Source organism: Myxocyprinus asiaticus, chromosome 33, assembly GCF_019703515.2.
Source record: "Myxocyprinus asiaticus isolate MX2 ecotype Aquarium Trade chromosome 33, UBuf_Myxa_2, whole genome shotgun sequence".
NCBI classification, from domain to species: domain Eukaryota; kingdom Metazoa; phylum Chordata; class Actinopteri; order Cypriniformes; family Catostomidae; genus Myxocyprinus; species Myxocyprinus asiaticus.
Genome location: NC_059376.1, coordinates 16325321 through 16344534, shown reverse-complemented (window position 1 = coordinate 16344534; position 19214 = coordinate 16325321). Strand labels below are relative to the sequence as shown.

At 39.3% G+C, this 19214-nt stretch overlaps 1 protein-coding gene across 2 annotated transcripts; it reads left to right on the top strand.

Annotated features, from left to right (window-relative positions):
- Positions 1–836: 836 nt before the first annotated feature.
- LOC127424638 (hexokinase-4-like) lies at positions 837–18266 on the top strand. 2 transcript variants are annotated; one of them, XM_051669996.1, is made up of 9 exons: positions 837–1467; positions 8154–9062; positions 9287–9406; positions 9619–9714; positions 9903–10002; positions 12015–12198; positions 13890–14045; positions 15198–15431; positions 17602–18266. In XM_051669996.1, exons 2-9 carry the CDS (start codon positions 8958–8960, stop codon positions 17744–17746), a joined length of 1140 nt encoding a protein of 379 aa, XP_051525956.1. In that variant the 5' UTR covers positions 837–1467; positions 8154–8957; the 3' UTR covers positions 17747–18266. The 2 variants fall into 2 exon arrangements, with proteins under 2 accessions (XP_051525956.1, XP_051525955.1); XM_051669995.1 differs by lacking the exon at positions 837–1467 and adding an exon at positions 4717–4853.
- The last annotated feature ends 948 nt before the right edge of the window (positions 18267–19214 follow it).

Below are 19214 nucleotides of genomic sequence, written 5' to 3'. Positions count from 1 at the left end.
ACCAATTATAGTAGTAGTACAAATTTGATTGAAAATTTTAATACAAAAATTTACATTAATTTGAGAATTTCTTTGTGTTTTAATGTGGTCCTTTTACGCTAATGACAACACGCACTCGAGCTGGAATGTTTTCTTCATACTATCCTAGCATGATTTGAGAATGTTCCAAAGAGCATTTCGTGTGTTTCAATTAAAGCAAGGAAATCTAACCTAGAATATGTACTAGAACATAAAATTATCAGTCACAAATTTGCAGACTTAGAAAAAACACAAAATCATATTAATGCAAAAGGTCTTTGTTTTAAATTGTTTAGAATTCTATTAAATGTTCTGTTTGTTTCAAGGTTTAAATTAGATTTTGAATCCCAAATATTCATTGTGGACTTTTGAACCCCACAGTATGGAACAATTTACTAATCTGATCTACTATCTTCTGATATCCAGTGGCGAAAATATAGTGTAATTCTATATTATATGAATTATCCTATGGTCTATGAAGTTGAGTATTAAGAGAACCCTTTCCATCATCTGTGATAGACCCTCTCATTCTCACCAAACAAGAGTCATAGTCTCCAATGTTTTCCTAAGTAATTTAGCCTCATTTAACAATTTCCTTTTGGACACTTAACCTAGGGCAAGCAAAGTGTTTTCCATATCAGTAGTGTGTGGTCTTCAGAGATATCCTAGGTGACGAATTCACCATGGCAACAAGTAGGACCTGTGGTCTGAATTGGATCAGTAGGAGACAGGTGTGGGTAGTTTTCAACAAAATAGGAGGAAACAATCCTTTTGTTGCAGGGAGTCAGGAGGGGGGAAATAATGAATGAAACTCTTTTTCCTCAAAAGAATATAAGTCCTTCTGAGGATAGCAATACCCCATTTATTTCAGTCACTAAAGCAGTCATGATTCTGTAATTCCAACTGAACTGTACTTATTATTGTATAGTTAACTTGGATAGCTAGGGGGTTGCAAGTTAACCTTATGATGGGTTGTGCAACATTTGCATCATACACCTGTCACACCAGACGCAGTCAACAAAGAAGCAACAAAGAAGAGTCCCGCTTTGGAAAATCACCTCAAGTATCAATCTTCATTTTTTGAATATACCCATTAATTGCCTTTCTGAGAGGACTGGAATGAAAATAGCAAACAACATATTCAGACTACAAACATATATGGACTTTGATAACGGTACATATGGATAATTAAAAATGGAGCACAAAAAAGACCATCCCGTGTGACTGACTCTACATTGGAATATCCAGCACTGACAATGAAGAAGGTTGGATAAACTGATCAACAATTTATATCTTTTTCCAAACACATTTCCATTTACACTGAGGAATTGGCATTGGGCTATTTATAAGATCTATCGATCAGAAGAACAGAGGAAGAACTGGTGATTTATCTGAGAAATGATGCACCCACGAGGAAGATAAACCATGGACCTTCATACCATGGACAAGGTCAAGTAAAAAATCTTCATTTTGTCTTCATTAAACATTAATCTAAAAATGTTCTTCATGTGGTAACATCTAAATTAACTGGTTTGATTCAAGTCAGATTTATTATTTACCAGGACTAAATCAGCCTGACTACATTAGGTTACACCAACAAAGCTAATTTTAGGGGTTAGATCAGATAAAAATAGCTCCTTGTTGTAACAATTGCAGTTTACCACTTTTTTTTACAGTGCATGCACATGATTGCTTGCCAATCAATCCACTTTCTTCCAACTACAAAAATTAGTGGCTTTCAGAAAATAAATCATATATGAAAGTGCACACCATATTATTTCAAATCTAATAATGTACTTATATCTAAACATACCAAATTTGAAACTCAAACCAATGTATTCACGATCACAGTTGGCATCAAATGTTTAATTTTATACAATTAAATTGCTTTTTAATTTAATTTCATTGCTCATATGACTATCATCCAGTGAAAAATTACACTGGACGAGCTCCATCCATGTCGCTTTGGCTTTAACTTCAATGCAGAGATTGCACAACATGCGTGTTTATGCACATCGGCATGTCGTTTTATGGTATAATAGTGATTCAAATCTACACCAATAAACAGTTCTCATAACTTACAAAAACTGATAAATAATGGCCTCTAACTGGGGTTATCACACCCTCTCATAAAATGACTATAAAATTTGGTGAAATAACTCAACAGAAGCTACAGCTATAAAGATGTTTTAACGCTGATAGTGGTCTTAATTGTTTCAACACTCAGGTTAAATCAGTCTGTGGTAATGCAGGGTATACTGTGCCCCAAAAAGTTTTTGGACACTTAAGTCACTTAAAAAATATCTGATTGTCATTGCATTAGACCAAATGGGGTCAAGGTAATTTTTAGTGGCTCTATGTAGTCAGTTTCCCTCACGTTCATGCAGGGGCCCTAGCAGGGTAACTACGGGTGTAGTTCACATGAACTATTGACATGTTCCTCTAAACTTTGACAAAAATAAAATAAAATACAAAATAAAAACAAAAATCATTTTTGAAGGTCTTCATTTTGAACTGTTTATCTATTGTTTTATCATTTGAAACCTAACAAACTTTTTTTTTAATTGATTAACTTTTTTATCTTTTAAAAAAATGCCACTTGGTTTCATATTCTGTTATATAATGCAGTATATTGAACATTTTTGAGTGTGGCTGAATACTTTTTAAGTTTCCAAGTACTTTTGGGGCTGCTGCATGTGCAGTGTGCATTTCATAACACATATTTAGGTATTTTGTCAACAGTCACTCATTTGTACTGTATGTATCAATACTGAGTGTTTAAGATGCTGGGTGCATAGTTTATTAAATGTACTGATTTTTCTCATGAAAATAAAAATTTGATAAAAAAGATTCTTGTGTAGGGACGTTCTTCAGTATAATTATAAATCAGTTCTATTTTAAAGCATTTGAACCCAAAAGTATAAAACACATCTTTCCAGAAATAAATTTATGTTTGCCCTGATAAGTACCTTTCGCAATAGTAGTTCATTGTGACCGTAACATACTGTAGAGTTGGAGTACGGTGGGTGTTTGAACTCCTTAATGCACCCTGAGTACACGTGTCACACTAAGTTCTTGACACACATAAACATAAAGACTTGAGGCAGTGTTTTTGTCATGTGTATTTTGTTGATTCGTGTCTTTTATTTTGAAATGTTTATTTCCTGTTTCCCTTGTCATGTGATTCCTGTTTTCCCTCCATGTTCATGTGTCATATTTTCATTGGTTTATTGTTTAATTATCTCGTTAGAGTTCTGTTTGTTCATTGGTTTATGGTCTCCCATGTCTTGTATTTAAGCCCTCATGTTTTCCTTTGTCCCTTGTCAAGTATTGAATGTAATGTAGTCAAGCCACAGTCAAGTTCATGGTTTATGGTTTCTTTCACGTTTATAGTTAGGGTTTGTTGGATTATCACGTTTGTCAATAAACTGCACTTGGGTTCTCTCTACACTTCATCGTCATTGCCAGTGCCAGCATTGTTACAGTTTTTGTATGTGCATACTTATATATTTCAAAACCATTTGACCTTAGAGTGAATAACAAATGTTGTGCATAACCAAAGTGTCTCTGGCATAACTAAACACAAGCAGCATAAATAAAAACCGTTGTCTTGTACAAAATAATTTGAAAAGAACATTAGCGACGGCAACCCTTTAAAAAAAAAAAAAAAACTAAACTAGCTGCAAACTTGCCATAATTTGCCACTCATTATCTTCACATGGAAATAAGCTTGTTATTCACTGCAAATGTTTGCCAGAAGTTTGCAGCACTTCAACGGTAGTGGTGAACCAGTGGTGAACCTCTGGCAAACCTTTGGCAATAATGGACAAGTTTGCCTCAAAGCTCATTTGCATATGAAATTATTTAATAAAATTATGTTTGTGGCAAATTTTCAGTGAACTCTCAGTTTTTGTAAGGGACATATTATTATCAGCACCCAACAGCCTTCATGTGATCAGTATTTAGAACAGCACTCAGCAAGGCTGACCATGAAGGCATGTATAACTACAGAGTGTAATGAACTTTTTAATGCTTGGACTTTCACCAACATCACATGGCTAAAGAACCATTCTGAGAAAATTTTTGCCCCATGCAAACTGAGTGTTCTAAATTTAGCAAGGGTTTAAGTTCAGTGTAGCTATTTTTGAATTTAACCTAAATCCCAGTTATTTCATCAAATTCCTGAAGGTACATTACATAAGAGAAATCAAGATTTGTCAAGGGAGTCAAATTACAATATAACAAGGAACATAAGTTGCAGTTTCCCAATGTGAAAATATAATAATAATCAACCATAGTAGTGTTATATTAGTTTACACATCTCATGAAGCCTGTTTTGATACATTCCTTTATAATGTGGCTAAAATTTAATTTCCTTTGATTTTTCTGAAGCGTGCATTGTATCAGGATGAGGCTCATGTTTGCTCTAGAAACAAAAATGGACATAGAGTTTCAGACACCACATTAATTGTGTACTTTTTGAATTTCTCATGAAGGCAAAGGTCAAGTTCATGGAGAGTAAGCGTGTGGCCATACGAGTGGCCTTAACAACTTTGTCTCCAAGGTGATGGAAGAGATTAAATGTGTATGTTTGTGTGTGTACAGAGGGCACTGATCTCTCTGGACACACCTCTCCACCTCCTTCACGGAGCATAAATAGGGTTGAGCATCTCCATGCACCTCACTTATGCACACACACTTAAACTTGCACAAAACTTGCACATCAGCATTCACACACTTGTTAGGAAACTCTTGCAAAGATGCCATGCCTGACTTCAGCTCGTAGGCAGAGGATGCCCAGTGACTATGAGTCAGTGCTGGAGAGAATTCTCATGGTAAGAGACAAACCTTGCAGTAAAACTATTGCTTCCTATTAAAGAAGTGTTCCTATTAAACAGATGCAAAACTGAGACTTTTTTACTTGTTAATGATATCATGAATTTATTACAATATTACAAGCCTTTTCATTCAATTCTTTCTAGCTACAAACTAAAGTAGATTAACTGTTGTGAGTAACAACAGGTTAAACTAATTTGAGATCAACATAAACAGATGTTCCCTATCTGTCACTCACTCGACGTTGTGTCGATGTAGTGACACTAGGGGTTACTCTTGGGAGCCCCAAACACCTCTGCTTTTTGAAAAAAGGCCAATGGGAATTGGCGAGTTAAATTTGCATGCCACTCCCCTGGACATACGGGTATAAAAGGAGCTGTTATGCAACCACTCATTCAAGTTTTGTTCTGAGGAGCCGAGACAAGGTCCCGGCCATTTCAGCGGGTAGTTCAGTGTTGTGGCAAGAGGGACACAACGTCTCATTCCCTCCATAAGGGAACAGAGGATACGAAAGTAACCAGGATGTTCCCTATCTGTCACTCACTCGACGATGTGTTGATGTAGTGACACTAGGGGTCCCTATACAAAATGCCACAACTAGCTGAACTGTGTTACGTGGACTGGCGGTGCGAGATGATCAGACCGCTGTGTGCCTCGTAGCCAACACACCAGGCCGTCATGTAACCTCCCCCAACACTCTTATGAGCATCGAGCGGTCCTTCGGGAACAAGCACACTGCCCAAAAAATAGGGACAGGCTAGCCCAGCCGTGGCCTTTTTTCCTCTTTTTTCTCCCCAAAAAGAGTGGAATTTGTTAACCAACTGGGGGCCATAAATGTCTACGTTGGGAGGGTGTCACTCCCAAAGGGAAGACACCATGGAGACCACACCCTGCCCAGAGAAAAAAAGGGAGGGGGGGGGGGGGTGTATTTTGAGTGGAAATACATCACATGGTCTTACCGAGTCTTGTCGGAAGTATGTCATGTGGAGAAGTCCCATGGTAGGTCCTACCTGAGGGGGGAGGAATTTCTACAAACATGGTGACCAGGGGCAGAGGGGCCTCTGCCCAAGGAAGACGCAGTTTACCGACAGAGAAACGATTTAGCAGAAGATATCATATGGGGTCTCCTAAGGGGAACCAGCACATGTGGAGCACCTACCTCAGTACTGGGCCTAATTAGCACATGTACTGGGCCGGCAGCGAGTTTCTCCACAAACTTGTCTGCCACAGGGCTAAGGAGGAATGTCATCCAGGGATCACAGCTTGTGAACACGACTGGGAGTCAAAAGCACACGTCTTCACCTCAAGGGAGGGGAAAGGTGCTATGCACAAGCGGTACACCCGGCCAGCTGTCCCAGAACTTACCCGCTCGTACCTGAAAACACATGGGACTAAACCGGCTAATCCCGAATATTATAGAACCTTGCAAAGGTGTTGGGTGTTGCCCAGCCCACTGCTCTGCAGATGTCTGTCGTGAGGAGCGTGAGGTCCGAGAACCACATCTGGGTGGGCCAGTAGGGTGCTACTAGGACGACCTACTCCTCGTCCTCCCTGACCTTGCACAGGTCTATTTGTGTAATCCCAGGAGCCAGCTGTGTGCCAGTGCATCTATACTGAGGGGTGCCTCGGTCAGGGTGTACCAAAGCGGACAGTGGGAGGATTCCTGGGAAGCAAACAGGTCTACCTGTGCTTGACCGAATCGACTCCAAATCAGCTGGACCACCTGGGGGTGGAGTCTCCGCTCTCCCCTGAGCGTAACCTGTCGTGACAGCGCGTCCGCTGCGGTGTTGAGGTCGCCCGGAATGTGAGTGGCTCGTAGCGACTTAGGGCACTGGTGACTCCAGAGGAGGAGACGGCGGGCGAGTTGTGACATGCAACGGGAGCATAGACCGCCTTGACGGTTGATGTATGCTACCGCCACCATGTTTTCCGTCCGGACCAACACATGCTTGCCCTGGATCAACGGCCGGAACCTCCGCAGGGCGAGCAGTACTGCCAACAACTCGAGGCAGTTGATGTGCCAACGCAGCCACGGGCCAGTCCAGGAGCCGGCAGCTGTGTGCCCGTTGCATACGGCGCCCCAGCCCGTCTTGGAGGCGTCCGTTGTAACCACGACATGCTTGGAGACCTGCTTTAGGGGAACCCCTGCCCATAGAAATGCAAGGTCGGTCCAAGGGCTGAAGAGGCGGTGACAGATCGACATAATGACCACGGGATGTGTCCCGCGGTGCCATGCCCATCTTGGGACTCGACTCTTTAGCCCGATGCTCGCGGCTGCCCGGGAAAGCATGTCCGTCATCTCTGCATCGGCCTGAGACTGGGCGACCACACCCGAAGGGGGAAGCCCAGCCGAAGCCTCCACGTCAGAGTGGATGATGCTGCGCTCAATAGCTCATCGTCTTCCCGGGCCCCGAATAAGAGATCGAACTCGCCCTGAGATGAGCCGGTGGTCTAATCCGAGAGCCCGACCGGGGCAAGCGAGCGTGCTGAGGAATGGGAGGTCCGTGGGGGGTTACCCAGCAGAGGTGGTCCCATTGGAGTCCCCAAATCGCCCCCAGTGCTAACCGACACGGCCTCATACCTGTAAGTAGAAGGACTGAGGCAGGGAGCCGCTGGGGTGGCTTGCTTTCTTATGAAGGCAAGCCACGACCGCAACGTTGCCATGGTCATGTTCTCGCAGTGAGGACAAGACCCACCCATGAACGAAGTCTCCGCGTGGGCAGCACCCAGACACATAAGACAGCGATCGTGGCCGTCAGAAGTGGAGAGATAATGACCACAACCAGGAATAACACACAAACGGAAAGGCATCTTTAAAAAGACGTTCCGTGTGTGCCGCTCTTTTAGAATTGAAAATATACTCTTTTTTAGAATATCTTTTGTTGTTCTGCCAACGCGCCCAGGGGCGTTCTCTGCACTCCACAGGTGCAGCGGGGGAGAAGCCGCTGAAATGCACCGTAAATCCAGCAGATGAGGTGAATAAATTCGGCGGATGAATTCAGCTTAATTAATTGAACCGCTCGGCTCCGAAGAGAAAATCTGAATGAGTGTTTGCATACCAGCTCCTTTTATACCCATATGTCCGGGGGAGTGGCATGCAAATTCCACTCGCCAATTCCCATTGGCCTTTTTTCAAAAAGCAGAGGTGTTTGGGGCTCCCAAGAGTGACCCCTTGTGTCACTACATTGACACAAAGTCTCGTTCCCTCCATCAGGGAACGGAGGTTACGAAAGTAACCAGGACGTTATGCCACAGCCCTATTCATTCTTTTTTTAATCTCTATTCCTTTGACTCAACAGGTGGACCAAATTCTGTCAGAATTCCTGCTGAGTAAAGAAGAGCTTAAAGAAGTGATGAGGAGAATGCAGAGGGAGATGGAGAGGGGACTTCGTGTGGAAACACACGATGAAGCCAGTGTGAAAATGTTGCCCACTTATGTCCGCTCCACACCTGAAGGCTCTGGCAAGAATTATGTTCTGTATTCCTGATCCTATGAAATTAAATATGTTAAATATTAAAGATGTTAGTTATTTTCTGATTGGTTACTACTGCCCTGTATTTTTTTTTTCTCTAAAAAAATCTCCCATTTTTAGTTGGTTGATTATTAGCAAAATATACAGTATATCCTGTATTTTGGATTTCTTTTTAATACGTTTTTACAAACTGTTTGTTGGTTTTTGTGTTTTATGTTGTTTTCATCTTTGGGTAACATCCATTTCCCAGAGGTAATTCCTAATAGTCCATATGAAAAGTTTGATAGCAGACCTGGTTAACCCACATAAATATTAATCCATTGTCGTATGTATTACTTACATAAATGATTCCCCCTGTTAGGTATCTGATGAAGTTAGGAAACACATAGTTCATCTTAACTATAATGAAGTTAAAATATTTACCACAGTGGTTTTGAAAATCATAGTCGGTGAGAATAATGTAAATATAATGTTGGCAAAAAAGATCTGAATATGATTATTTGACAGGTATATAAAGACAGAAAGTCCTACAGAGCTTAATTGCCTAGAATCTTGTGTTGACTAATATGATTCATCTCAGAAGTGGGTGATTTCCTGGCACTGGATCTTGGAGGGACAAATTTTCGGGTGATGCTGGTAAAAGTGGGCGAGGATGAGGAGCGGGGCTGGAAGGTGGAGACGAAGCATCATATGTACTCCATCCCAGAGGATGCCATGACTGGTACAGCTGAAATGGTAAATAAACTAGCACAAAAGAGCACTCTTTAAAATAGAGCAGTCTATCATGACTAAATTCCAGTACATCTGAAACAGTAGGCTACAGTAGATTTTGATTCCATATGGTTTTTCACAGTATGGTTTTGAAATGTTTTAAAAATGGCTTTGAATGTTGAGCTTTGATAAAGAAAGTGTTTGATTTTGCAAATATTTGGTAAATCCCAATTTTTTTCTCCACATAGCTGTTTGACTACATTGCGGGGTGCATATCTGACTTCCTGGACAAGCATAATCTCAAACATAAGAAGCTTCCACTTGGTTTCACTTTCTCTTTTCCAGTCCGTCATGAGGATTTGGACAAGGTCAGTACCTGTATCAGTGTGAACATGAGCCACTCATGGTTAAGCTCTCTATAGATGCTGTGACAGAGTGCTTGCATCTGCGCCACATTTTAAAAAACCCATATAGCCCCATTTATTGCTTTATTACTGATGTTGACATGCATTTGATTGTGGAAAAAGGTTTTCTTCAGTGGTGTGTACCAAATGTACTTTTTATGTCTAAATTGTGATAGGGCATTCTGCTTAACTGGACAAAAGGCTTCAAGGCCTCTGGTGCAGAGGGCAATAATGTTGTGGGTCTGCTGAGAGATGCTATTAAAAGACGAGGGGTTAGTATGCATGAGTAATGCATAAACTTGTCACTGAAATTTCCATCACATATCTTAAGATATTTTAAAGCATCTAATTGGTAACAGATTGTTCATAAGACATTTAAAAGTTTTTGAGAAATAAAAGGTTTAATAGGCTTTTCTATAAAAGTCATAACTTACTAGTAATTGAATAATTCCTTGTTTAGGATTTTGAAATGGATGTGGTTGCTATGGTGAATGACACAGTAGCCACCATGATCTCCTGCTACTATGAGGACCGCAGCTGTGAAGTTGGCATGATAGTAGGTAAGAGAATGACAGCACACACACACACACACACACACACACACACACACACACACACACACTTAGACTCAAATATATTTACAACTAGGCCATTAACTTACCATATAACCATATAACAGGAAGATGGAATATTTTAACAACCAAAGCACAGTAATAAAGCTTTTAGTTTCAAGGTAAAGTGTGTATTTTTTTCCCAAAACTTTGCTTTGAACGTCCTGATCAGGCCAACACAGTAACACTGGCTGAACCAATGGTGTGAGTTCGGGGGTGGGACTATCTGTTAGTCTGACCAATGTGAGACAGGAGCAGTGTTCGAGAAACCTGTTTGAAAACAGTCATTATGTTGGCTCGAAAAAGCAAAAATAGTGCTATTCTCAACTTAGTCTCATAAAATGAACATTACTATTACTACATTTTTGCTAATTGAGTTTTATGTGCCATGTTCTGTGTTTTGTCACAGTTTCTGGGTAAAATTAACACTGGAGGCGCTACAACAACTGTGCGTTTTATTCAACGACTTATTGTGACTTTATAAACACTTATTTATAAACAATTACCATAATGCTTAATTTCACATGATGCCACATGTTAGCATGATATGTTGTTGACCAATATTATTTTATTATTATAAAGATCTTCTCTTCTCAAAACAATGCAACAAAGAAAATAATACATAAATCATCACATTCAGCATCAAGTTTGTGGAAGCGGTTACGCCATTGCCTGATTTGCATAATTCCTTTAGGGAATTGGGTGCTAAACCAGTGCATGCAAATAACTGCCGCTTTTACCGGCTACAGTTGATCATGTGAAGCCCGGCCCACTGATAAATACACTCAAACCGTGCACATGGATGCTTACATATCGCAATATAAATGATATAGCAAAATCTCAACCGATTGACACTTTATATCTTCGCCACAAGATATTGTATATTGTCATATCACCCAGCCCTATAACAGACACACCTACATTTACACACTTATATACTGTGATTAACTTCCATGGTAGCTCACCTGATAGAGTGTTGGACTAGACTAGGCTCAAGCCAGTCATGCATGCAAGCTGAAACGTGAGACAAAAGTGTCATAAAAGCGACACAAAATGACGTGGTTGCTTCAGAAAATGTGCTTTCATGTTGCATTTGCTTTTAGGACACTATCGGTTAGGTTTAGGTTTTGGTTTAGGGTAAGGATATCTGTTTTGTACACCTCTCATTTGCTTATAGGACACTATTGGTTAAGTTTAGGTTAAAGTTTTAGGTTAGGGAGGTACATTTTACTCATTAAAACCTCCATCTAACATTCACCTTAAAAACTTTGTCTGATCACGACACCATTGAACTTGCTTTTGGCGCCCCTCGCTGGATATTTCATTGGGAATCTACAGCCAAACGTGTAATGAAGCACATCATTTCATTTTGAAAATGTTGCCATGTTCATGTCATTTTCATGTGATCTGGCTGGTTATTCTAAAGACTTTTTTTCTCCAAAATCCCTAAACCAAGATAAAATGGTCAATTTTAACTCCTCCTACATCTTTCAAGCTACATTTACCAAACTCAGCACTGACCTTCAGATTGTTCTGATTCACGTTGCTACTGTATATCTAATAATGCTTTCACACAATGAACAATCAAAAATCCAAATAAACCTACAGACATTGACAGAATGTTCAAATGGGCCAATGTAATGCTCATTAATTCAAACTCCAACTGTCAAAAAATTCAAATGTAAACAAACACAAGGTCTGCCATATCATGGCTTTAGGTTCCAATACAAATATATCCATCTATCTGAAGGTTTTATCTGAAGGTCTACTTTTAAATGTATCTATTTAAAACTTTCAGACAAAGGCTTTGTCAAGTCAACATCAAAGTTTATCTGGACAAACTTCACCTTTCTAGTTATTTGTGCAATTCCATTAGGTAAAGCACAGAAAGAAATGCTTTACCTATATTGATTCTGTTCTCTCTCTTTCTGTTTCTTTTTTATTATATCATTGTTTCTCAGGCACTGGCTGTAATGCTTGCTATATGGAGGAGATGCGTACAGTGGAGCTGGCGGAGGGAGAGGAGGGACGGATGTGTGTGAACACTGAATGGGGAGCATTTGGGGACAATGGTGAACTGGAGGAGTTTCGTCTGGAATATGATCGTGTTGTAGATGAGACGTCACTCAACCCTGGACAACAGCTGTGAGTACTCCTCTAGAAAAAATGTTTCCCAGACCCTTCCCCCATCTGTCATTAATCAGATGAACAGACAGCTCCGCCCTAAACTCATGCAGTGGTTGACACTTGTTAACATCTTTTGGGGAAACCAACCTATGAACATCATTCAGTTTAAGAAATTTAAAAAATGACATAGCATATCTTCATGTGCTGATCAAAACCTAATTAAACAATTCAACTTAGTTTAAGCTGGTAGTCACAAAACTGTAAGGTTATACTTTTTTTTTTATTTGATTCTGTATTGATGCAAACAATTTATTTATTCGAGCTAACTTCAGGGAATAATTTACCCAAAAATGAAATTTCTCTCATCATTTACTCACCCCGTCATCTTAGACTTGTGTGACTTTCTTTCTTCTGCAGAACACAAATGAAAATTTTCAGAAGAATTATTCAGATCTGAAGGTCCATACAAATCCACTGAATGGTGACCAAGTCTTTGAAGCTCCAAAAATCACATTAAGGCAGCATAAAAGTAATCCATAAGACTCCAGTTGTTAAATCAATGTCTTCTGAAGTGATCTAACAAGTTCTGGGAGAGAACAGACCAAAATGTAACTTCCTTTTCACTGTACATCTTGCCATTGCAGTCTCTAGGCACAATCATGTTTTGAAGTGTAATGGAGCTTGAAATCATGATCGCCAAGGAGACTGCTCCCTGATTTATAGTGGAAAAAAAGAGTTGTATTTTAGTCTGTTCTCATCCAAAATTTATTTGATCGCTTCAGAAGACATGGATTTAACCACTGAAGTTGAATGGATTATTTTATGCTGCCTTTATGTGCTTTTTGGAGCTTCAAAGTTTTGGTCACCATTCACTTGCATTGGATTGTCCTACAGAGCTGAGATCTTCTTCTAAATATTTGTGTTCTGAAGAAGGAAGAAAGTCATATACATGGCATGAAGGGGGTAAATGGTGAGAGAATTTTCACTTGTTGGTGAACTATTCCTTTAAAACAAACTTGGCAGCATCTGCAATATTATTTCAGCTACTCGTTCGTTAAAGTACTACTTTGATGCAGAATATTTTAGTAGGCTACATGACCAGTCATGATCTCACAAGTATGCTCTTTGGCTCTTTGCTATATTCTAAAAGGAACACTCTATTTCCTCAAACATAATATCTGTGAACAGTAGATAGGCCTACACTTTTTTAGTAATAATATATTGTCTGACGACCTTTAGCATATTTCTTGTGGCTGAAGGAGCTTAGCGAGATGGCAACCTGGAGCACTTATGTGGTCTCCAGGTGACAGGGTTGTTTTGCTAGTTATGTGGAGATTCTAACGGTAACCACGTCACTGCTGGAATACACACAGCTGGATTAATGGCCAGGGAAGGAGATCATTAGTGAAGCTGCTACCTTAATGGGTATTTACAGTGTATGCAAGCAGATACAGAGGAGTTCAATGGGCCATTCCTCTGATTTTTGATAACTTACCTTATACTCACCTCTCATGCTTTCTTTCTGTCCTGGTTACTTTAGGCCATTTACTGTACATTTCACAATATTATCGACAGGCTTCCACTCATTTCCACTAATTCCTATTGCTGCAGTTTTATTGAAATTGAGCAATAAGTTTTGCAGGTCTATGTTATTTTTGCTGAGAAAGACTTTCACCTAATCTCTGCATACCTTTTCCACATGACTTTAGGTATGAGAAGCTGATTGGTGGAAAGTATATGGGAGAGCTTGTGCGTCTTGTGCTGCTAAAACTTGTGAATGAAGATCTGCTGTTTAATGGTGAAGCCTCAGACATGCTGAAAACAAGGGGAGTTTTTGAAACTCGCTTCATTTCCCAGATTGAGAGGTAGGACCGAATTGCTGATTGTAAGAAAACAGGCTTCAACTTAAGTTTTAACTAATATGCACATACTTTTTTTTAAAAACCTCCAACAAATGCCAATGACAATGAGAAGATTAATAAAAGATTATTATCTATTCTAAGTGTAACGTAAGCCAGCTGATACATGATAGCTGTGTGGTATGTGTAAAACCTCACTCCCCTGGCTTCAAGAGGTGCACTAGCGACTGACTCTAGGGGCTGTAGCCTTTAGCCTCCTCAATAGTGCCCGCCTCCCATGCCGGAGACGCCGGTTTGAATCCAGTTCGGAGCGGGTCGAGCAGGACCGGTTACAGTGGTGCCGTGACCCGGATGGGAGTGAGGTTTAGGGGGGATGAGTGTAATGGGAGCCAGCTGGTACGTGATAGCTGTGTGGTATGTGTAAAACCTCACTCCCCTGGCCTCAAGAGTCCTTTAGCCTCCTCATTAGTGCACCCACCTCCCATGCCAGTTCGAATCCCGTTCGGAGCAGGTCGAGCAGGACCGGATGCATAAGCAATGTTAAATGTTCAATCTGTATATTTTCATTCATTAAATTACATATAGTAAGCCTTCATTGTATGTTTAAAATCACATAATACCCCAATACCTTCCATCTTTTAGAATGTATCTGTACTTTGATAGGATCCTTAAAAGTGCACTAAGTAGCCTATTTCTCCACTAAATACCCCTAAAGAAATGAGTGATACTTTTGACAAATATTTTTAAAATTATTTAAAAATAACATTAGATGAAGACTCCAATCATATCAGAAGCCCAATAAAAGCAGTTTTATTTCACACGGAGCAGGTCGACCCATTTTGAGATCACATGACCAGCCGAATACTCTCTTATCTTGATAACCCCCCTATTGTTGATCACTCTCACTCGCAGAATAAATTAATTATGGCTGACCTGCAAATAGTGCATTTCTACAATGACATTTATAACTGAAAACATTTGCTTTTGCGTGATCCTGCATCCACGCCACAAGGTGATAGTATAAGTTCAAAATGACTGCCATATCAGCCAAGACAATATAAACAAAAATTACTGAGTGCACCTTTTATGGGGAATCCAAATTTGTTCATAAAAACTGTTGTTTGTATTTTTTATACGTAAGCTTTTTTTTTCTTTCAGTGACATGGGGGACAGAAAGCAGATTTATAACATCCTAAGTTCGCTGGGAATCTTGCCATCCGAGCTGGACTGTGACATTGTACGTCTGGCTTGTGAGAGTGTGTCTATGCGAGCTGCTCACATGTGTGGGGCTGGACTCGCTGGCGTCATCAACCTAATGAGGGAACGACGTTGTCAAGAGGAACTGAAGATCACTGTGGGAGTGGATGGCTCGGTCTACAAACTACACCCTCGGTGAGTGCGAGAGGAGAGAGAGGTATTATGAGAAGGGAAACAGAGAGGAATGAAGGGGAAAGTTAATTGGATTTAGGATCTAGGTTGGCAGAAGAGGGAGGTGTAATATGAAGGGTCTAAGAAACAATTAAAGAACTCAATAAACGGATTGACAAGCATAGTTTTTGCATTTCATGTTATTTATGTTCATGTAGGAAGTTGGGGAGGAGCATATTAAAGGGCTCATTCTTTTTTTATTAAATAGCCAATAGCCTTTAGTTTAAGTCACAGCCATGAAGAATGATGTGAAACTTACTATTTCTAGGAGGAGACAATATTTATTAGGGGAAGGGGACACAAATTTGTAGACTCCGCTACATACAAAATGAGTCATCAATATTTTTGGTCCATTTCCCTGAAAGAGAAAGACTACATTTTAAAGGTGCACTCAGTAATTGTTTCCCCATTAAAAATGTTTTACTCCTAAAGAAATGAATTGTAATTTTGAAACATATGTACATAAAATCATGGCCACTCACATGAGTTGAGGACTCTAGTCATATCAGTGACCTTATAAAAGCTGTTTTATTCTACATGGAACAGGGGCGCCCTAATGGGGGCTGACATTTTAGAATCACATGACCATCTGAATACTACACGCTTAATCCCAGTAACCGTCTTGTTATTGGTCACTTTCACTCTTGGATTAAATTACTCATGGCAGATTGTGAACAGTAAATTTCTACAATGGCATCTGTAACTGAAAACCATTGATTTTGAATGATGCTGTATCCACACCACTAGGTGTCACTGTAAGTCCAAGATGACATGAGCAAAAAGTTACTGAGTGCACCTTGAAATGTGTATATCTGCTAAAAGTTATTTTTGTAATCTTTTAGGAGTACACTCTGTCAAATAGATGTCCTCAAAGTTAAAAGACATTGACTAAAAGCCACAAAACTCCAATTTTGTGTCTTTAAAATTGTATCTAATAAATTGACCTAATACATTTGACCTAATAACCTAATACATTTAGATCTAATTTATCTATTCCTTAAAGGTGAAGTATGTAAGATTCAGAAACCCTTGTTATTAATGACACCTGTGGCCCTTAAGTGAACTGCAGCCAGCTACCTGCTGCTCATGCTCGCGCTCGTGCACACACTCCATAGGGACACGAGCGAGCATCGGCCAAAACAATGACGTAACCTACAAAGAGACTGAAAGTGATTCACTGGCATCATGCCGACAGATGAGGTAGCATAATTAAAATTACAGTTATGATTGTTTTACTACAAACTTAGAGACTAAACTAAAACTACTCATCAGCTAACATAGCATACTGATACATACTACCGAACTATACCAAACAGTTTACTGTTGCACTGCACTAGTATGTTGCACTATTGTATGTTTTGTATGTCATATGTTGTACTACGATCAAGAAACCAGCGTATTTGCTTAAATTTATCCTGTATACCTGACTTTGAGTATAAAGAGAAGATCGTTGAAATTATTTGAAAGTTACGAAGCAAGGTAGCTTGCAGTTCGTCAGCGTTAGCAGGCAAGATCAAGTTAGCTAAAATGACACTGATCAATCCTTATGGCACTATATTTCACATGCTTTGCAGTTATGTAAGCTTACCTGTCCAATAAGAAGAATGCCAATAAAGGGGCGGTTTTGATCCCCAAAACCGAACGACGGTCCCTCCAGGAATCAAATGTCCTGCCGATGTTCACTCTAGTTTTCGCTCGACCAAGATCATGTTCCCGTTTAGCCAGATGGGATTCAGTAGATACATTTTTATTTTTATAAAAGAGGTGGATTCCATCTCTAAGATAACATTACCTAGTGTTGCAGTTTGCTGTCACTGTTGAATAGTGGAAGAGAAGCTATTACTGAGGCAAGGCTCTCGGGAGCGTGCATAAACGTCACATCCTTTGGATTTTCCCGGCAAAACCGACCCGCTCCCTTTGCATGAAAATCAGTCTACAGGCGCAACCTAGGGAGTCCGGGAAGGGCTCATTTTTTAAGTTGCGTTACAAGCCATTCACACATTGGCAAAAAAAAAATAAAAATGCGAATATTACTATTGAATATTAATATTGAAAATTGTTACATAATGCACCTTTAATGAACTTTTTTTTTATTTTTTATTTTTTTTCCTGACCTTCATATTTGCTCATTCAGTTTCAAGGAGAGGTTTCATAAACTTGTGCGGGAAATGACACCTCACTGCGAAATTACCTTCATCCAATCAGAAGAGGGGAGTGGTCGGGGTGCGGCTCTCATTTCTGCAGTGGCATGCAAGATGGCTTGCATGCTGGCACCATGATGTATTTCACATGTTTCAGCCTCATTTACATCTGGTGGAAGTCTAGGATCATCAATGAACTGTAATGTTGATAGACATTCATATAGAGTGGTCTCAGAAAGCACCTTCTTGTGGTGAACATTGTATTGTGTAAGTGAAGGAGGTGGTTTAAGGGTTATGACAATATTAATAATTTAGACATTTGCTGTTCAAATGCTTTTAGACACAAATATACAGTACATAATGCATTATTACTATTGTCTGGAGCACATGTTGTTTTACATTTATAGGCTACATTGCCTTTTACTTTGGTGACTGAATGTTAGGAGAAAAGCAGAGGGAACTTTGATGTTGTATAAATGAACTGTTCGGGTTCAACTTAAGCTTATTGCACACTGTTTAGTGCTTGTTTTATTTATTACCTTTTAAACTGTTTATATTCAGTGGTAATCACAACTGTTAAATTATTAAAGAGAGGAACTGAACATGCTTTGTACATGTACTGTAAAATGATTAATTACTGTAAATAAAGCTGCTGTACTATCAACAGACTTGAACTATTGTTTTTTCTAAGTCAGTTATTAGTCCCATGAAACTAAAATGAACATTAAACTCAAACAGAAAGACGAATACAGAACGAGAAGTGCTGAAAGCATTTAGAAGATGGCTTAATAAATTATTCATCATTCTTTTCAAGCCATTTGTATGTGTACTAACTACAGTGTGCTGACATGGCAATTTGCTTGAAAAGGCCTGTGAGAATTTAATGTTTACCAATTTCCTGTTTTGTTTTTGCATGTTGATGAACAGAACAAAAGATGGTTAAAATCTTTCTCAGCAGTAAGTGGTTTATATAAAAAGGGCCACTGTGCAATTACACATTCATTATAGTCATTATACACATTCAAAATTATAATGTGCATCATCTTGGCTCACTGGTCCTTAAAATTATTTAATATCTAATCCTCAGTGATCCTTATGAATGTATACATGTAAAACAGATCATACTGTACAATATTATAGATCCAGCAACTGTTCATCTGATTGCAAAAAGCAAGTTAGATTAATTTACAAGCACGATTTATAAGCACAAAAACTGACTGTCACCCATCGTGGTGCTGGATTTACAAGTAGCCTATTTTAACAATAGTTTAACAAATCATAACATCTGGTGGCTGATTGTTTTTGACGACACTGATGTCATAAAGGTTGTAGAAAACATTATGTATACTTTTGAAATAACAATACACTACATTATCATAAACTGTGTTTAATTATCAAGCAATAAATTTGCTTTTTGGATTAAAACGTTCACCCAAAATATTCATACAGTGCCAGAAATAGAAAAAAAAAAAAAACTTTTGATCTACTCCTACGACATGATCAACACAATGTTAAACAGAATAAAGTAGGCTATATCTTCCATTAAAACACTAAAAATTATTACAATGCAGGCCTGATATTTCTTCTTGTTGTTTATGTGTACATC

Bases quoted from the DNA above. Each gene is read 5' to 3' on its own strand.
- LOC127424638 (XM_051669996.1), top strand. From the start codon at position 8,958: ATGCTGGTAAAAGTGGGCGAGGATGAGGAGCGGGGCTGGAAGGTGGAG. The intron at 9,063-9,286 runs GTAAATAAACTA...TTCTCCACATAG, and splicing joins TGACTGGTACAGCTGAAATG to CTGTTTGACTACATTGCGGG. The intron at 9,407-9,618 runs GTCAGTACCTGT...AAATTGTGATAG, and splicing joins GTCATGAGGATTTGGACAAG to GGCATTCTGCTTAACTGGAC.